The 18,647-nt window shown below is 44.8% G+C and overlaps 1 protein-coding gene across 1 annotated transcript in view; it reads left to right on the plus strand.

Annotated features, from left to right (window-relative positions):
• Nucleotides 1–2,179: 2,179 nt before the first annotated feature.
• DNER (delta/notch like EGF repeat containing) overlaps nucleotides 2,180–18,647 on the plus strand; it is a 464,487-nt gene continuing 448,019 nt past the window's right edge. The window contains 2 exon segments of the mRNA XM_075340935.1: nucleotides 2,180–2,274; nucleotides 2,276–2,420. Coding sequence (XP_075197050.1) covers nucleotides 2,195–2,274; nucleotides 2,276–2,420 — 225 coding nt within the window. The 5' untranslated portion in view covers nucleotides 2,180–2,194.

The raw sequence follows: 18,647 nt of genomic DNA on the forward strand, positions 1-18,647 counted from the left end.
TCACTGCGGGTAGTCGTGGTGTTGGATGAGGTGGAGAAAGGAGACACACACTGTAGGTAAACAATAGTCTCTGAGTACAGCTACCGCTGCCGGGAGCTCGTCCAAGTACCCGGTCCCACCGGTGTCACTTAGTGATTCGGAGCCTGCCTCCGTGCACAATATGTTGTCCATTGATGGTCCCCGTGGCTTGAAGCTGTTGGGGGCCCTGCTCACTATGTGTAGTGTAGCCGTGCTCCTAAGGGCTGGCACTTGGGACCTCAGTGGGTTGCTATGTCTGGTAAAACCCTGTCTCCCTCGTTGTGCTGATACCCTCAGTCTCTGAGCGCTTAGGGAAGTCCTTGAAGACCCTCTCCCTTTCAGGTGAATTGTCAGGACGTTGAATCGGCTTCTGACCTAGGGTCCTGTATCCCGTTGTGCTCGGTACCGGTCAGTTCTGTTTGACCCTTCTGGTGCCGACAGTCCCTCCAAGACTACGTCCGTCACATCCCTGTCCAACATCCTTGCAACCGGTCCCCGACTCCTCTGGACCCGAATCACTTCTTGCGGCCCAATCTGTGTTCCTTAGCTCCCCAGGAGCTAACTCTCCCAGCTCCTCACTCTCTGGAGCTCACTTCTCCACTCTCCCCTTTCAGTCTGCCCAGTTCCCAATTAGCTGGCCCATTTTCCAGCTGGTCCAACCCCCCTGGTGTGTCTGGCAGCGACTGATGTGATTGGGTTTTGTGGTGCAGATGGGAGTGACACCGGGTTCCTGGGTACCTGGGTACCTGGAACCACGGGGGGGTGGGGAAGGGGGGGGTAGGTCCTGCACCCTGGGTAAGGATGCAGTTCCCTGTAGCACTCTGATGTATTCAGGGGCGCTACATTTGCTCATCGCTAGCTCCCAAACATGGTAGTGCTCACTCATCGCTAGCTCCCACACATGGAAGTGCTCCCTCATTACTAGCTCCCAAACATGGTAGTGTTTGCTCATCGCAAGCTCCCGAACATGGTAGTGCTCCTTTATCACTATCACCCGAGCATGGTAGTGCTCACTCATCACTAGCTCCTCAACATGGCAGTGCTCACTCACTGCTAGATTCCGAAAATGGTAGTGCTCGCTCATCGCTAGCTCCCGAACTTGGTAGTGGTCGCTGATCATTAGCTCTCGAACATGGTAGTGCTCGCTCATCGCAAGCTCCCGAACATGGTAGTGCTCCTTTATCAATGGCACCCGAGCATGGTAGTGCTCACTCATCACTAGCTCCTGAACATGGTAGTGCTCGCTCATCACTAGCACTCGAGTATTATAGTGCTTGTTCATCACTAGCACCTGAACATGGTAGTGCTTGCTCATCGCTAGCTCCCAAACATGGTAGTGCTTACTCATTGCTAGCTTCCGAACATGATAGTGCTCGCTCATCGCCAGCTCCCGAACTTGATAGTGCTCGCTCATCGCTAGCTCTCGAACATGGTAGTGCTCGCTCATTGCTAGCTCCCGAACATGGTAGTGCTCGCTCATCGCTAGCTCCCGAACATGGTAGTGCTCGCTCATTGCTAGCTCCCGAACTTGGTAGTGCTCGCTCATCGCTAGCTCCCGAACATGGTAGTGCTCACTCATTGCTAGCTCCCGAACATGGTAGTGCTCGCTCATCGCTAGCTCCCGAACATGGTAGTGCTCGCTCATTGCTAGCTCCCGAACTTGGTAGTGCTCGCTCATCGCTAGCTCCCGAACATGGTAGTGCTCACTCATTGCTAGCTCCCGAACATGATAGTGCTTGCTCATCACTAGCTCCTGAACATGGTTGTGCTTGCTCATCGATAGCTTAGCTCTGACCTTTGGATGTTGAGTGTGGTGGTGACTCCTGAACCAATCTGACTACTCTTTTGACAGATGCTCATGGTTACTATGGCCTCAAATGGAAAAAAATGGAGCTCTTGTGTTTGGCAACCAATCAGAAGACAGTGTGCATTTTGTCAGAATTTGTGCAGATTTCACCATTAAAGCTTCCTTCTGATTGGTTGCTGTCAGCAACTGCGCTGCGCTTTGCTCAGATTATAATGTAGAGCAATAATCACACTGTGGACCGTTACTTGTGTACAGAGCGTCAGCTCCCCACACTCTCTGCCCGCCTGCCGCCCCCGACATTGCCCTGCTCCCGCCTCCCTCGGTGCCCCTCCCCTCCCCGCTCTCCCTCCTGTCAGTCAGCCGGTTGTTATGGTAACAGGAGCCGGCTGGTTGCAGCTCAGTGATCGCAGCATCCAGAGCCGGCAGCGGGTACCAGAAGCCAGGAGAGCCGGAGCCAGCAGCCGCCGTCCCCATGCCTCCGCCGTGCTCCGCCGCTCTCGTCCCTCATCTTCTCTTCCTTCTTGTCTCCAGCCTTCTCCTGGTCTCTTCGGATCTCCCCGGGGAGCCGTGCGGGGGAGAAGCGTGCGACACTCAGGTAATGGTCGTGCGACAGAGGAGGAGAGTGCTGCTGTGTGACTGCACATGGAGATATATATATATATATATATATATATATATATATATATATATATATATATATCTATATATATATATATATGCACATTGCGGGGAGAGAAATATATACAGTATATACAAACAGTGTGGAGACCACAGCCCCGGACCGTGCCATGGAGGGGACAGAGCATCATGTCTGAATGTCACAGAGCAATGTAACAGCCATGTGAGGGACAAACACCAGGGATCTGTGTGCTACATGTACTGATCTACTGTCACCTGTTATCTATCAATTATTCCATCACCTATTTATCTGTCAATCCATCCAATCATCTCATGGCTGTCTATCTAGTTCTATATATCTATCAGTCCCTTTGTCTATTTATCTATCTCTCTATCTATTATCGATCTCTCTATCTTTCTATTACCTGTCTAACTATCTATCTGTCTATCCATCAATCCCTCTATCTATCCATATATCTATCTATCTATCTATTTATCTATTTATCTGTCTATCTATCTATCCTTCTATCTATCTATTTATCTATCTATCTATTTATCTATCTATCTATCTATCTATTATCTGTCTATCCATCTATCTATTATCTATCTATCTATCTATCTGTTATCTATCTATCTATCTATCCATCAATCTATTATCTATCTATCCTTCTATCTATCCATCTATCCCTCTATCTATCTATCTATCTATCTATCTATCTATCTATCTATCTATTATCTATCTTTCTAATACCTATCTATTTATGTATCTATTATCTATTATATATTTATTTTTTATCTATCTATCTATAATCTATCTTTCTATTATCTATCTATTATCTATTTATTACCTATCTTCTCTCTATTATCTCTCTTTTATCTATATCTCTATCTCTCTATTATCTGTCCATCCATCCATCCATCCATCCATCCATCTCTCTATCTTTCTCTCCTGTCTGTATCAGTATAATGGATAGATAGTGAGTGCACCCCTGTGCATTCTCTGTCGGTCACATGGTTGCTATAGGTTGAAGTTGTGACATTGTGTACAGTATATGACATTCAGATGATTGTACTTCTTTCCCATTAGGGTTGCTGATATGTAGATGAACGTGTACATCGCCTTAGACCACCAATATGTTTGTTACAGTCTTTATATATGATATTTTGTGTAGGGCGCCACGGGTTAATATTTCGGATGGTTGCATTTTTGTAGCACATGACTTTCCATCCATGGAGACGAGCTGTAATGTAAAGATTTTTATTGATCTGGAATCAGATATATTGAATGAATATATATATATATATATATATATATATATATATATATATACTGAATATATATATGTGTGTGTGTGTGTTATATTCTTCTATATATCCGAGCTGTTATCGCCGTGCAGGTTCCTTTCTCATTTTGCTGAGGTTGGTGTTGAGTCAGCGCTGATGGTCGTTTTGCATGGTTAATAATGCATTGTTTGCATTGGGTTCTGTGCCAATGCTGAAAATACCAGTCACAATAACAGTTATTTCGTCACGTGGGCTGGAAGTGTGAATGAATGGCTCAGTCATACGCCGGTGATTGAATCGCACCAACTACATCACAGGTCACATGTCATTGTTAGCACCGTGTCTAATTTTAATGGAATTATATGGTGCATTCAGGTCGTTAGATTGTATCATCTTTCTACCTTGGAGACCTGAGTAATGGTTTTCTGCTAGAATCAAGTCAATGGGATTTTATTTATAGGAGGATGAAGCTTCTTATTATCTGAGGCCAGAAAGCTCAGTCATGGCTCACACAGTCTTAGGAGACGGATATGGGGATTACGTTAGATTCTTAAAGTGTGCAATAAGCTGAGCATTAGTATACAGTTTGCCACTATACAGTATATAGTAACCATATGTAACATGGAGGAAGTACCTGCAGCTGTTGCGGACAGATGCTGGGAATGAACTCCAATGGCCCCCCTTCCTTCACTGTTAGTGGGAATGAGGGAAAAACAGGTGCACCGCTCTCCTATCCACACATAAAATAAGCCGAGATGGATAAGAAGTAAGCAGGGGAGGATGAGAAGTAAGCAGGGGAGGATGAGAAGTAAGCAGGGGAGGATGAGAAGTAAGCCATGGAGGATGAGAAGTAAGCTGGGGATGATGAGAAGGAAGCCAGGGAGAATGAGAAGTAAGCAGGGGAGGATGAGAAGTAAGCAGGGAAGAATGAGAAGTAAGCTGGGGAGGATGAGAAGTAAGCAGGGGAGAATGAGAAGTAAGCCATGGAGGATGAGAAGTAAGCTGGGGATGATGAGAAGGAAGCCAGGGAGAATGAGAAGTAAGCAGGGGAGGATGAGAAGTAAGCAGGGAAGAATGAGAAGTAATCAGGGGAGGATGAGAAGTAAGCAGGGAAGAATGAGAAGTAATCAGGGGAGGATGAGAAGTAAGCAGGGAAGAATGAGAAGTAATCAGGGGAGGATGAGAAGTAAGCAGGGAAGAATGAGAAGTAAGCTGGGGAGGATGAGAAGTAAGCAGGGGAGAATGAGAAGTAAGCCATGGAGGATGAGAAGTAAGCTGGGGATGATGAGAAGGAAGCCAGGGAGAATGAGAAGTAAGCAGGGGAGGATGAGAAGTAAGCAGGGAAGAATGAGAAGTAATCAGGGGAGGATGAGAAGTAAGCAGGGAAGAATGAGAAGTAATCAGGGGAGGATGAGAAGTAAGCAGGGAAGAATGAGAAGTAATCAGGGGAGGATGAGAAGTAAGCAGGGAAGAATGAGAAGTAAGCTGGGGAGGATGAGAAGTAAGCAGGGGAGGATGAGAAGTAAGCAGGGGAGGAGGAGAAGTAAGCAGGGGAGGAGGAGAAGTAAGCAGGTTAAGATGAGTAGTAAGCAGGGGAGGATGAGAACTTTGCAGGGGAGGATGAGTAGTAAGCAGGGGAGGATAAGAAGTTTGCAGGGGAGGATGAGAAGTAAGCAGGGGAGGATGAGAAGTAGGCTGGGGAAAAAGAGAAGTAAGCAGGGGAGGATGAGAAGTAAGCAGGGGAGGTGGGGCACTATTTTGATGCTTGCATATATGGTCCTGGTGCACAGGCCACTAATAACATCAGGCTTATTGGCCTTGGCATACATAGCAGAGGAGGGGCCCCACAGCAAAGATCAGTATAGTGCTGGCTACTTAAATGGTCTTTGTACTTTCAGACTTGATCTCATTTGGTAGAAAATGTAATAAATGGACAATCTGATGATCACTTTTAGTTTTGTGTAAAATGATATATAACAGCTTACACAGAATCTGTCAGTAGGAGCCATCCTCCCAAGCTGTCAATAGGGGCAGTAAGGTCATAGGAAGCTAAAAAAAAATTATACCTTGATATCTGTGATCCGATGTCTTATTCCAGAGAAATCCACGTTTTTTTAAATAGGTAAATGAGCTGTTCCAGGCTATGGGCCGGACATAGATCTGCATGAGATTCTGCCGCCAGTGATTATTTTATAGGGACGTTACCAGTGTAAGACATGTAAGTCAGGAGATCAGACTGTCAGTCATTACATGTCACATTAATAATGCCCCCTTTAATATAAAATAAGCTCTGAACTCTCTGGGAGATCTGTGTCCGGCTCACATTTCTTAGCTTATTTACATATGAAGAAAAAGGTGGCTTTCTCAAGAATAAGACATCAGACTGCAGATATCAAGGTATCATTTTATTCAGCTTCCTATGACCTACGTGTCCATATAGACGCTCAGGAGGGTGGATCCTACTAACAGATTCCCTTTAAATATCTGTTTTGATTTTGTACTTGATTTTTAGTGCGATTATTCAGTAGCCAGTGGCTAATACTCAGGTGTAAGAGTACATAAGGCTCATGCAGACTGAGGACAGCCATTCATCTTCTAGGCCCTCATGTTCTTATAGGGAACACATTGTTATATCTTGATCCTCATGAAATATCCTTTTATTACAAAATGCCAATACAAAGTCCATGAATATATCATAAAATGTCTCCATTTGGAAATGGCCCAGATGTGCCTGTAGGGGACCATTTTCTGAAATAAAGTCAGGCATTTTTTATGATTACTTGTGAGGATTTTGCTTCCTTTGCTGAGTCGTCCTGGAATATTTCACTACTATATGATTACTATTCTCATTATTACTATTCATTTTGTTATTTCATTGCTAGAGTCTAGATCAGAGGTGCGCAACCTGGACTCGGGAACCAACATATGGCCCGTGTGTCCCCTGCCATCTCTAATTCACCTGTTTTCGGTAACTACCCTAACTATGGGGATACCTGCGCTCGCTGTACGGGCATCTCAACTCCTTTATCTGGAGTGCTAAATAATGGACCAGAGAACAATGTCTATAATAGTGGAAGTTCTAAACATGACTACCCTACTTATAAGATTATGTCACTTCTAGAACTGTTATACTGCTACAGATTGCATGCGACTCTTTGGTGTGACTCAAGCACAAAGTTTGGCACTTGAATTAAAAAAAGTTGTGCACCTGTGGTCTAAAGGGTCCTATTTCTCATTATGCAGAATGCTAGCAAATGTTTCTAGGTCAGACAACGTCAATGGGAAAAAGGGATGCAAATGATCCTTCCCCTAGGAGGAGGAAAGCTAGAGCGTTGCTCACTGACGGACACAGATAGAAAGGAGCCCCAGTGCAAAAACAGTATATGGGCCCTTCTCAGTCCAATAGCTCATCAAAATAAAGAATTCCATCTGCTTTGGAGGAAAAAATGGGTCCCCTTGCAGCCTCACAGATTGCACCAATGATGTGTCCGCCCTTGGCGTTACTACCACCTGTTGGCGTTGGCTACTCTATAGGTGAGTATTCAGCTACATAACATACCCTGACAAGGGGCGAGAATCCTAAGACAGATGGGTGATCTATCCTTTTGGAAAATACTTTCATTTAGCTAAAAGTCTTAAGCTATGTTCCCATGTTGCAGATTTGGGTGTGGATTTTCTGCATCAAAAACTGCATCGCTTGGCAGGAAAAATGCTGCTGAAAATACACACTTTTTTGAATTTTTAATGCATTTTTCAATGTGTTTTTTTTTTTAAAGCATTGTTATAGGGAAAACGCTGGAGCAGAAACAATTGACAAGTCAATTGTTGGTGCAGATTTTTTTCTGCAACAAAATCTGCAATGTGTGCACAGCACTTCAGGATCCTCATAGACTTTGCTGGGATGCATTTTCTTTTTGTGCGTGTGCCATTATAATGCCATGCCACATGATTTAAGGCTGTGTGCATACGCTGCGTTTTTGTTGCGTTTTTTTAAGCGTTTTTTTTCTTGCAGATTTTAATCAATCTGCGAAGCAGATTGATTAAAATCTGCAAGAAAAAAAACGCTTAAAAAAGGCAACAAAAACGCAGCGTATGCACACAGCCTTAAATCATGTGGCATGGCATTATAATGGCTCGCACACTTGTAGAGTTCCAATATGTATCACAGAGAGCCAGCTTTCCTTCACCTAGAGGAGCGCTAATATGCAGAATAACTGCAGGATCTCTTCTCTGGCCTTTTTTGTGGCTCTCTTATTACACATTATTCACATTATTAGTGAACTTAATGCCATTGCCCATCTTTAATGGGCGAATCGTCAGTAATGCTGCAGAAGCTGGTATCTGGCTGTGCATCATGTTTACTGCAGGTCATAACAGCTGGAGGGGCTCTACAGATATTACTAAAGATACTTTTCATTAAGGGGTGAATTCTGAGATTGTAGTAGTCAGTAAAAGTGACATTTTCTGTTTAGCTATTTACATGGTTCATTTGGGTTTTTTTTGTTTTTTTTTTTTTTTTTGCAAGCAGCAAAAAATTTGTACATTTTGTGAATTAACCTAATTTGTAATGGGTTTTGAATAATTTCAATTTCAGCTATAGATAAATTGAACTCATTGATAACTACACTCCTCAACACTGAAATTGCAACACGAAGAAGGAAAATCTGTGGAGTTATGGAAATCCCAGAATGGAAAGAGATCGTACTGATATGAAAATTATGAAAAAATGGAAACCAATTATTCAAAACATCTCGATTTATTCATTATCGAGTATTAGTGCCACACAAGGAAATACACACATATCTTGACTGCTATCAATGAGGCTTATTCATGATCTGAGGAACATTCTGCCACCCCGAATGGACTTGAGCAAATCATCATGTTCCGCTGTTGGCAGCTCCCTTTGTAGTTGCCGACCAGCAATGTCCCAGATGTGCCTGATGGGAGACTATTAACAGTCTGCTTTGCCTAACTTTGCTACCAGGCCCTGCAGCGTCTTCGGACTGGTTTCTCATTGAGCCTATCTGGGTCATCATCTGTCGGCAATTAAAGGGAGCTGCCAGCAGCCATCAATAACCTACTTGATAACTGCCAAGGAGTGTAAGTGTGGGGATTTCTGCATGTGATGCTCATACTCAATACTAAATAAATCGAGACGTTTTGAACATTTTGTTTCCTTTTTTTCCATCACTTGCATATCATTAAAGAGGTTGTCCAGTACTTTAAGGGCTCGTACGCACGTTGTGTAATAGCATGCATTTACGCTGCGTTTAGTACTGCAGCGCAAATGCATGCATCCTGTGCCCCCAGCACAATCTATGTAGATTGTGCATGAGACGTGCGCACATTGCTTTTTTGAACGCAGCGATTTGGATGCTAAAATTTTGACTCAAATCCGTGCGTTCAAAAATGCAGCATGTCAATTAATTTGTGCGCTTTGGCTGCAGCTCCCACTCTGCCTATGGGAGAGCCAGCATCCATAGCGCATGAAATCGGCATGTAATCTTCTGAAACACTGCATCCATTGCACAGTGTTTCTGCAGCGATTTGAAGCGCACATGTGCTGTCAAATTGCTTCAGAAATTTCAGCATTTACGTGCGAACAGGCCCTAACACTGATGGCCTATCCTAAGTATAAGTCATCGATGGCTGATCGGTGGGGGTGCAGCACCTGGAATCCCAAATCATATCAGCTGTTCTCATTATTGGCAGCGACCAAAACTGTGCCATTACGGATGCCAGAACTGTGCCATTACGGAGACCAGAACTGTGCCATTACTGAGGCCAGAACTGTGCCATTACAGAAACCAGAACTGTGCCATTACAGAAACCAGAACTGTGCCATTACAGAAACCAGAACTGTGCCATTACAGAGGCCAGAACTGTGCCATTACAGAGGCCAGAACTGTGCCATTACAGAGGCCAGAACTGTGCCATTACAGAGGCCAGAAGTCATATATAAATATAGGAAAACGGGTTTTAGCCGCGCTGAAAAACCACTGGTGCAGGATTAATAAAGAAGTTTCTTTTTTATTACAGCATTTCCAACGCGTTTCAGAGACTGGAATCGTCTCCTTCCTCAGGGCTAAAACCCGTTTTCCTATATTTATATATGACTTTTGCTGTTTCACGGGGCCGCTGCTTTTTAACCAAGCTGACACTCACATGCGATTTCAGGAGTTGTGACTGGCACAACCTGATCAGGTGAGTGTTATCATAACTTTCCGTCATTTCTAGTTTACCGGGTAAGACCCTATTTGCGCCTTCTGTCTCCCCACCTCTAGCACCTGCATTACAGAGGCCAGAACTGTGCCATTACGGAGGCCAGAACTGTGCCATTACGGAGGCCAGAACTGTGCCATTACAGAGGCCAGAACTGTGCCATTACAGAGGCCAGAACTGTGCCATTACGGAGGCCAGAACTGTGCCATTACAGAGGCCAGAACTGTGCCATTACAGAGGCCAGAACTGTGCCATTACAGAGGCCAGAAGTCATATATAAATATAGGAAATCGTCTCCTTCCTCAGGGCTAAAACCCGTTTTCCTATATTTATATATGACTTTTGCTGTTTCACGGGGCCGCTGCTTTTTAACCAAGCTGACACTCACATGCGATTTCAGGAGTTGTGACTGGCACAACCTGATCAGGTGAGTGTTATCATAACTTTCCGTCATTTCTAGTTTACCGGGTAAGACCCTATTTGCGCCTTCTGTCTCCCCACCTCTAGCACCTGCATTACAGAGGCCAGAACTGTGCCATTACGGAGGCCAGAACTGTGCCATTACGGAGGCCAGAACTGTGCCATTACAGAGGCCAGAACTGTGCCATTACAGAGGCCAGAACTGTGCCATTACGGAGGCCAGAACTGTGCCATTACGGAGGCCAGAACTGTGCCATTACGGAGGCCAGATGTGCCATTACTGACGCCAGAACTGTGCCATTACTGAGGCCAGAACTGTGCCATTACTGAGGCCAGAACTGTGCCATTACTGAGGCCAGAACTGTGCCATTACAGAGGCCAGAACTGTGCCAATACGGAGGCCAGAACTGTGCCAATATGGAGGCCAGAACTGTGCTAATACAGAAGCCAGAACTGTGCCATTACGAGGCCAGAACTGCGCCATTATGGAGCTGCCCAACACAGCTCCATTGACTGAATAGTGGCCGCAGCCAAGTACTGCAGATCCGCCCAATATTTATTTGAATTGGATGCATCCGCAGTACCCGGCCATGGTAACTTTGCAGTAGACCGAGCGCTGCTGTGCAGCTCTGTAATTGTACAGGGCCAGATGCTGACGGTGACAACAGCTCCTCAGCGGGGTTGTCGGTTGTTGCACTCCCACCGATCAGACCTTGGTGACATCCTAAGGATGGGCCATCAATGTTAAAGTAGTGGACAACATCTATCCACCCTGTGATTGTCATAATTCCACAACTTTTTACTCTTGGTGTTGCAATTTCTATTTAAATATTAAAATAGAAAACCTTGTAGTCAGAATTCAAGAACTGTATAAAAGCAATGGAGTCCATGATTTTATATATGCATTAAGGGTACAATGAGAAAGACAACATGTCATTGTGCGCTACATTAACAATATAAAACAACGACTAATGGGGGAGAGAATAGAAGAGAAAAGAAGAAGAATAGGAAAAAATGGACGAGAGGGGAATTCGAGAATAAAAAGGGGGAGGGGGCCTGCAATATAGCCTAATAAAACCAAGGCCTCAGTAGTGGATGAGTGTATGAAATCCATGGCAACAAGATTTTAGTAAATTTACTACGAGTATCTGTAAGACTGTAAGAATAAAGGTTCGCTTTCTATTCATTAAAAATCCATCCAGCCTGGATTTCACTTCCATCGTCTGCTTAGCAGCTAAAAATACACAGGCTGTTACAAGTTTATTGTTGTGGAGTGCATGGAGATCATTTCTCCAAACTGATGATGGAGCTAAATCGACTGCATGAGGAAAAGAGCAGCAGCTGTATATAGGACTCAGTAAGGCCTGCACCGGTGTGTACATGACATGATGGCCAATGTGGTCACATGTCATATGTGACTGTTTCGTTTGGGTATGTTCACACAAACTTTTTTGCCGTGAATTATTTTTTTTTTTAAAGACGTGGATTTAATTTGGAGTGTATCAATATGGTGTTTTTGACTCTTTTCTGCTGCAAAAACTTCCCCGAAAACCATAATAACAACCGCACTTAAAAGAGAAGTGTTTAGCTGTGATTTATGCTCAGAAAACGCCACAAAGTATTGACATTACCCTTTGTTAACACACATTAAAAGAGCACAGAAATGCCACGTGAGCACTATCGGTGTGTCACACAAATGTTTTCGGTCTCGCCACATTCTATCCAACCGTAGAATCCTAAGCTAAATCTAACCTAAGCTAAATCTCCCCATTATTATTTAGAGTTTAAAATATTCAATGGGATTTGCAAGTGCTCAACATAAAAAATGAATATTCCTTGGTCAAGAGGTAAGGAAGGCATTCCAAAATTGTTTTATTAAGGCCACATGCACACGTTGAGTAGTTGGTGTGGTTTTTTTCCTCAGTATGTGTAAGGCCACGTGCACACGTCAGTGATTCTGGTATGTTTGTGCTTTTTTTAAAACGTACCAGAATCACTGACATACGCAGACCCATTCTAATCAATGGGTCTGCTCACACATCAGTGATTTTTCACTGAACGTGTCTCCGTGCAGCGTGCATCCTTGGCCGTGATTCTGCACGGAGACATGTCAGTTTTTCTCTGGCATTACTGATGACCCACGGACCACACTATGGTGTGGTCCGTGTGTGATCAGTGAAACACGTACCAGAAAATCACGGACATATTACATATTCAAAATTTTCAGCTTACCTTGCCTGCGATTTGCTGTGCAGCCTCTGTTCTCGGCAGCTCCTGCCTGGCTCATGAATATTCATGAGAGCAGGAAATGCCGACCAGGAAGTAGGTGCTGAGAGCGGTGGGCGGACGCTGCAGACCTGAGGAGTTCAGCACCATGGACAGCAGCAGTGAAGGCAGGTGAGTAATGTCCATGTGCAATCACGGGATCACGGATTGCACATGGACAACCCACGTGTGCCGTGAATCACGGAACACGGAGGGACATGTGCGTGTTTTACACGTCAGTGAAGAACGTCACTGTTTTTCACTGACGTGTGAAACGGGCCTAAGCCACGTGCACACATTGATTATTTGATCAGTGTTTTACCTCAGTATTTGTAAGGCCTTGTGCACACGTTGAGTATTTTGTCAATATTTTACCTCAGTATTTGTAAGGCCACGTGCACACGTTAAGAATATGGTAAAAGTTTTTTACCTCAGTATTTGTAAGCCAAAGTCAGGAGTGGATGATAAATACAGAAGTGGTGCCCGTGTTTCTATTATACAGTACTTTTCCTCTAATTGTTCCACTCCTGGTTTTGGCTTCAAAATACTGAGGTAAAAACTCACCAAATACTCAGTGTGTGCACGTGGCCTTACAAATACTGAGGTAAAAAACTCATCAAATACTCAATGTGTGCACGTGGCCTTACAAATACTGAGGTAAAAAACTCATCAAATACTCAATGTGTGCACGTGGCCTTACAAATACTGAGGTAAAAAACTCACCAAATACTCAATGTGTGCACGTGGCCTTACAAATACTGAGGTAAAAAACTCAACAAATACTCAATGTGTGCACGTGGCCTTACAAATACTGAGGTAAAAAACTCATCAAATACTCAATGTGTGCACGTGGCCTAATGGGTTCATGTTCTAGACATGGAAACAACACAGAGAGAACATGAGCAGATATCCAACGCATGGTGTAATGGCGGGCAACCATGATGTTATCATACTGTATGCCGATTGTGTAGACCTTGGGGTGTACACAGGGGCACAGAAATTAGCCATGTGTCTCACAGCAAAAGTTGTGGTCTTGATACGTGAAAAATCTATCAAATAGCTGCCCGTCATCTCACTTCTTGTGAATGTAAACTACAGGAGTCAGAGGTTTCATAGGTGAATATTTAGGCTTTAATTAATATGACAAGGACCTATACAGCTACACATAAGAACCAGGAACATTACTTTATCATCCTTACATTATGACATTATCTTTTACATTACTTCAATACTGTGGCATGACTTCGTGCTTTATTCCTGTATGGTGTACAGTATATTTTCACAAGATCAACACATTATGACACATTGACACCAAAAACGAGGGTACTGGCCATGTGTTTGTAATAACGTCAGCGGAAAAAAATAATCAGCAAGCCAGCTGAGCACATTCCTAAACCAAATCATTTCATTATGACCTCTTCAGCTTAATTTCTACAGGTTACAATGGTAACTTAAAGAGGTTCTCCATATTCACAAAACCCCTATTCCCAGGTGTAGTTTTTTTTAATCAAACCAAGCTTTACTCATACTCTCTTTGTCTGAGTCTCCACCACTACTCCCCGTGTTTTTTTTGTTTTTTTTGCAGAACTGACATCTTGTCCCCAGTGCTGCAGCCAGTCAGTGAACTCAACGGCTCTCAGCAACTTGTGCCATCTACTCAGGCAGTGCCGCTGAGCTCATTGACTTCACGTCCTCAGTGCTGCAGCCAGTCAGTGAGCTCAGCGGCTCTTCCTGAGTAGATGGCACGAGTCAGTGAAAGCTGCTGAGCTCACTGACTGGCTGCCGCACAGTGGACGTGATGTCAGTAAGATAAGCGGCTCTCAGCGACCTTGTGCCATGTACTCAGGCAGAACCGCTTATGATCCAAAACGCACCACATCCTCTGTAAAACATGGTTGAGGTGGTGAGATTGCATGGGCATGCATGGCTTCCAATGGGACTGGGTCACTAGTGTGTATTGATGATGTGACTGAGGACAGAAGCAGCCGAATTAATTCTGAAGTGTACAGTGCGATACTTCAGTTCAGATTCAACCACATGCAGCAAGGTTGATTGGGCGGCGCTTCCCCATACCGATGAACAATGATCCAAAACATACCGCGAAACCAACCCAGGAGTTTTTTAAGGCATGGAATATTGTGCAATGGCCTAGGCAATTACCAGATATCGACTCTATCGAGTATGCATTTCACATGCTTAAGATAAAACTTAATGGAAATAGACCCACAAACAAGCAACTACAATTAACGACCTGGGAAAGCATCACAAAGGAGTATACTCAGCATTTGGTGAGGTCCATAGCTTCCAGACTTCAGGTAGTCATTGCCTGCAAAGGCAATGTGGAATCCTCGATGGCCTCTTAGGAAGCGAAGGTCCAAGTGGTCATCCGAGTCATCCCGTTAGGGCTGTTTTTGTTTAGCGCAGGGGCCTTTAGGGACTGCGCAGCTTGGACCTCTGATATGTACAAGAACCTGGGCGAGTTAGGTATAGTAGACTTAAGTAAGACCTTTTATTTTGTTATTTACCACATGTATACTTTAGTGCGCATAATAGAAAGTCAATAAGGATGTTTATTAGCATAAATTGCAGTAGAACCCTGGTGCATTTAGCTTAGTAAATTTCTCCCTATTTGTTCATTCAGGATTATAAGATCCAGGGCTTGTAGATGAATTCATGCAGTCTTGTAGAGATTGGTGAATCCGTCTTTCTGAGCTTTCTTCCATCAGGGCGGCAGTTATCTGGATACTTTCTTATTGAGCTCCTGCTATGTTTAGTGTGACTCAGAGAATGGAGGTCACTGCTGTTACGGTAACTTGATTGTAACTCAGATGCGATTCCCGTTATCGTGAACCCATGTTTCATTACAAAACTGACGGTGATGTTGCCACTTTTTCAGACAAACAGTGCCTGGATTGAACAGCTTATATCCCTGTGCGATAGGAAACCACTATAGATATATTAGCTATATTTTTTTCAATATCAGTTGAAAAGATGGGAGAGATGACTACAGATTGCATTTTATACTATTATCAGAAATGTCGTTGGATAGAAATCTGAATCTATCGTGTTTGTGTCAGGTTTCCAGGTTTTCCAGTTCTCTTTTGAATGAGCTTGCCCTCAGTTAACATGGAGTTTAAGGTTCTGTTGCCCTACTTCCTGTCCAGCTGCTTAAAAGGCCGCCTCTCAGCCCAGTCCAGTGCCTGAGTATACTGCTTGCTGTGTGCTCCTGCTTTGCTGTTTCTACTTCCTGATTGCCTTGGATTCTCCTGGAAATCTACCGACCGACTCTGGACCATACCCGGTTTTCGTCAAGCTGTGCCCGGACTCCGTCTGCCGTCTTGATCAGCACTCTGCCCGGTTCGTAACCACTCTGGACAATCATCCCGTACGGACACTCCTGGACTATACCACTTGCCCCTTGTGTACCGGCTGCTGCGCATTTAGGCCTTCCGGGGTTGATTGCCGGACAGTCCCTGTCCAGGGGTTCGCTCTGGTGGTCTCCCTGGGGGAGTCCGGTGCGTGGCCCCGGGAATCCCCTTCGCTCCGTTGCGTAAAAGTGTTTTGTGTGTTTGTTTTACTGTGTTTATTCCCGTTGTGTATCTACCGTGTGTACATATTATATAACATCTTGTACCAAGAACTCGTCTCTGTTGTCATTGCCCTACGCTATCGAAATCCTCAGAACATACAGTAGTATTACATTATACTCAGGCCATAAGAGGATTTCGCTGGGGCAATGACTGAGACACGAGTAGATCAGCTCTTTTCCATGATCAACTCCTTGCAGCAGGAGATGGAGGCGGTGCAAACTAAACTCAGAGATGTGGAGGCACAGCTGGGCCATGATCACCAGGTACTGGGTCCGGCTATTCAGGATTTGCAAGTCAGAGTGGAGGCTCAGGAAGCCGTCCCCACTACGTCCGTATCAGCTGCCGGTATGCCTAGGTTACCCCCATTCCGTTTCAATGGTGATCGTAGTCAGTTTCGTGGATTTGTGAACCAATGTATACTGTTTTTTGATGTACATGCTGATTATTACCGTTCTGACCGGTCCAAAGTGTTATGTATAATCATGTTATTAACCTCACGAGCACTGGCTTGGGCTAATCCTATGATAGAGAATCGGGACATCCGTTTAAATCACCTGGATGACTTTCTGAACGCAATGGCGCAAATGTTTGATGATCCGAATCGCCGTGCTACCACTGAATCGGCTCTCCTTTCCTTACGTCAGGGAAAGCGTTCTGTCGTTGAATACGCCACTGAGTTCCAGAGGTTAGTGGTAGACACCGATTGGGGAAACAATGCATTATTGTCTGTTTTCAGAAAAGGTTTGTCCGGTACCATCAAGGACGAGTTAGCTCGTTCCGAATCTCCAGGGGATTTTGAACTGTTTCTCCAGCACTGTGTGCGTATTGATACCCGCTTGACGGAGCGTAGACAGGAAAAATGGGCAGCTGTAAACCGTGTAAACAACTTTGCGTTTCCTTCTAGAGAACCCGCTCTCAGGACACCACGGGAGGCCGAGGACGTTCCTATGCAAGTGGACTCTCTGCAAAAGCGAGAGACCAACGAACGTCGCGAACACCGGCTCCGTGAGCGTTTGTGTTTCTATTGCGGTCAATCGGATCATTTCTTGATCGACTGCCCGAAACGTCCGAATCGCCCAAATAAGGTATTGGCAGCCATGGCAGAGTGTGACAACACGGACGCAGAGTCCGATATCTCTGAGGCAAGTGGGCACTTGGATGCGGTATTTCCCTTGACTGTAATGTCAACCTCACCGAAGGACTCAGAAGGGAAATATACCCATTGCTCGCTCCCCATTCAGATCCGGTGGGAGGGGCATCTAATACCTACCTCTGCAATGATAGATTCTGGGGCAGGGGGAAATTTCATGGACTCCTCTTTTGCCAGGAAACACGGTATCCGGACTCAGCAAAGATCCTCACCGGTTACCATGGAGACGGTAGACGGATCTCCGTTAATCTCTGGACCAGTGGATCGGGAAACAGTACCACTAGAATGCGTGATGAAGCCAGGTCAGCAGGAGACCCTTGTTTTCATGATAATTTCCTCTCCTCATTTTCCGATTATTTTAGGTATTCTGTGGCTACGGTCTACGAATCCGGTCATCGATTGGGAAACTAAGGAAATATCCTTCCCACCGCAGAGTGGTCCGACCATTAGTCCAACTGTTCCGGTTCCAGTAACACCGAATGCGGAGGGCACTGTACAGGTACCTGTTCTACCCCCGGTTTATGATGACTTTGCTGACATATGCGACAAAAGAAAAGCCGATCGGCTTCCCCCGCATAGACCGTATGATTGCCCCATAGACTTACTCCCAGGGGCGGAGATTCCGTTTGGCCATGTCTACCCGTTGGCGGCACCTGAGCTAGAAGCACTAAAAGAATACATTGAGGAGAGCCTAGCCAAGGGATTTATTCGCCCGTCTACCTCACCAGCAGGGGCACCCATCTTTTTCGTGAAAAAGAAAGAGGGGACTCTGAGACCCTGTATTGACTACCGGGAACTGAATAAAATAACCATCCGGAACCGGTATCCGTTACCGTTGATTCCTGAGCTATTGGAGAGGGTCCAACAGGCAAAAATATTCACCAAATTGGATCTCCGTGGGGCATATAATCTACTTCGCATACGTCCCGGAGACGAGTGGAAGACCGCGTTCCGATGTCGGTATGGACATTTTGAGTACCTAGTGATGCCTTTTGGACTTTGTAACGCTCCCGCGGCTTTCCAACATCTAGTTAACGATATTTTTAGGGATATCATGGACCGATTCATGGTGATTTATCTGGACGATATCCTAATCTTTTCTGATTCCCTACAGGAACACCAGGAGCACGTCAAGACCGTACTTACCCGGCTGAGGGAAAATCACCTGTACATTAAACTGGAGAAATGCGAATTCCATTGCTCACAGATACAATTCTTAGGGTATGTCATCTCTCCTCAGGGACTGAACATGGAGTCTGGCAAGATACAAGCA

This window comes from Anomaloglossus baeobatrachus, chromosome 3 (genome assembly GCF_048569485.1).
Source record: "Anomaloglossus baeobatrachus isolate aAnoBae1 chromosome 3, aAnoBae1.hap1, whole genome shotgun sequence".
In the NCBI taxonomy this organism is placed as follows: domain Eukaryota; kingdom Metazoa; phylum Chordata; class Amphibia; order Anura; family Aromobatidae; genus Anomaloglossus; species Anomaloglossus baeobatrachus.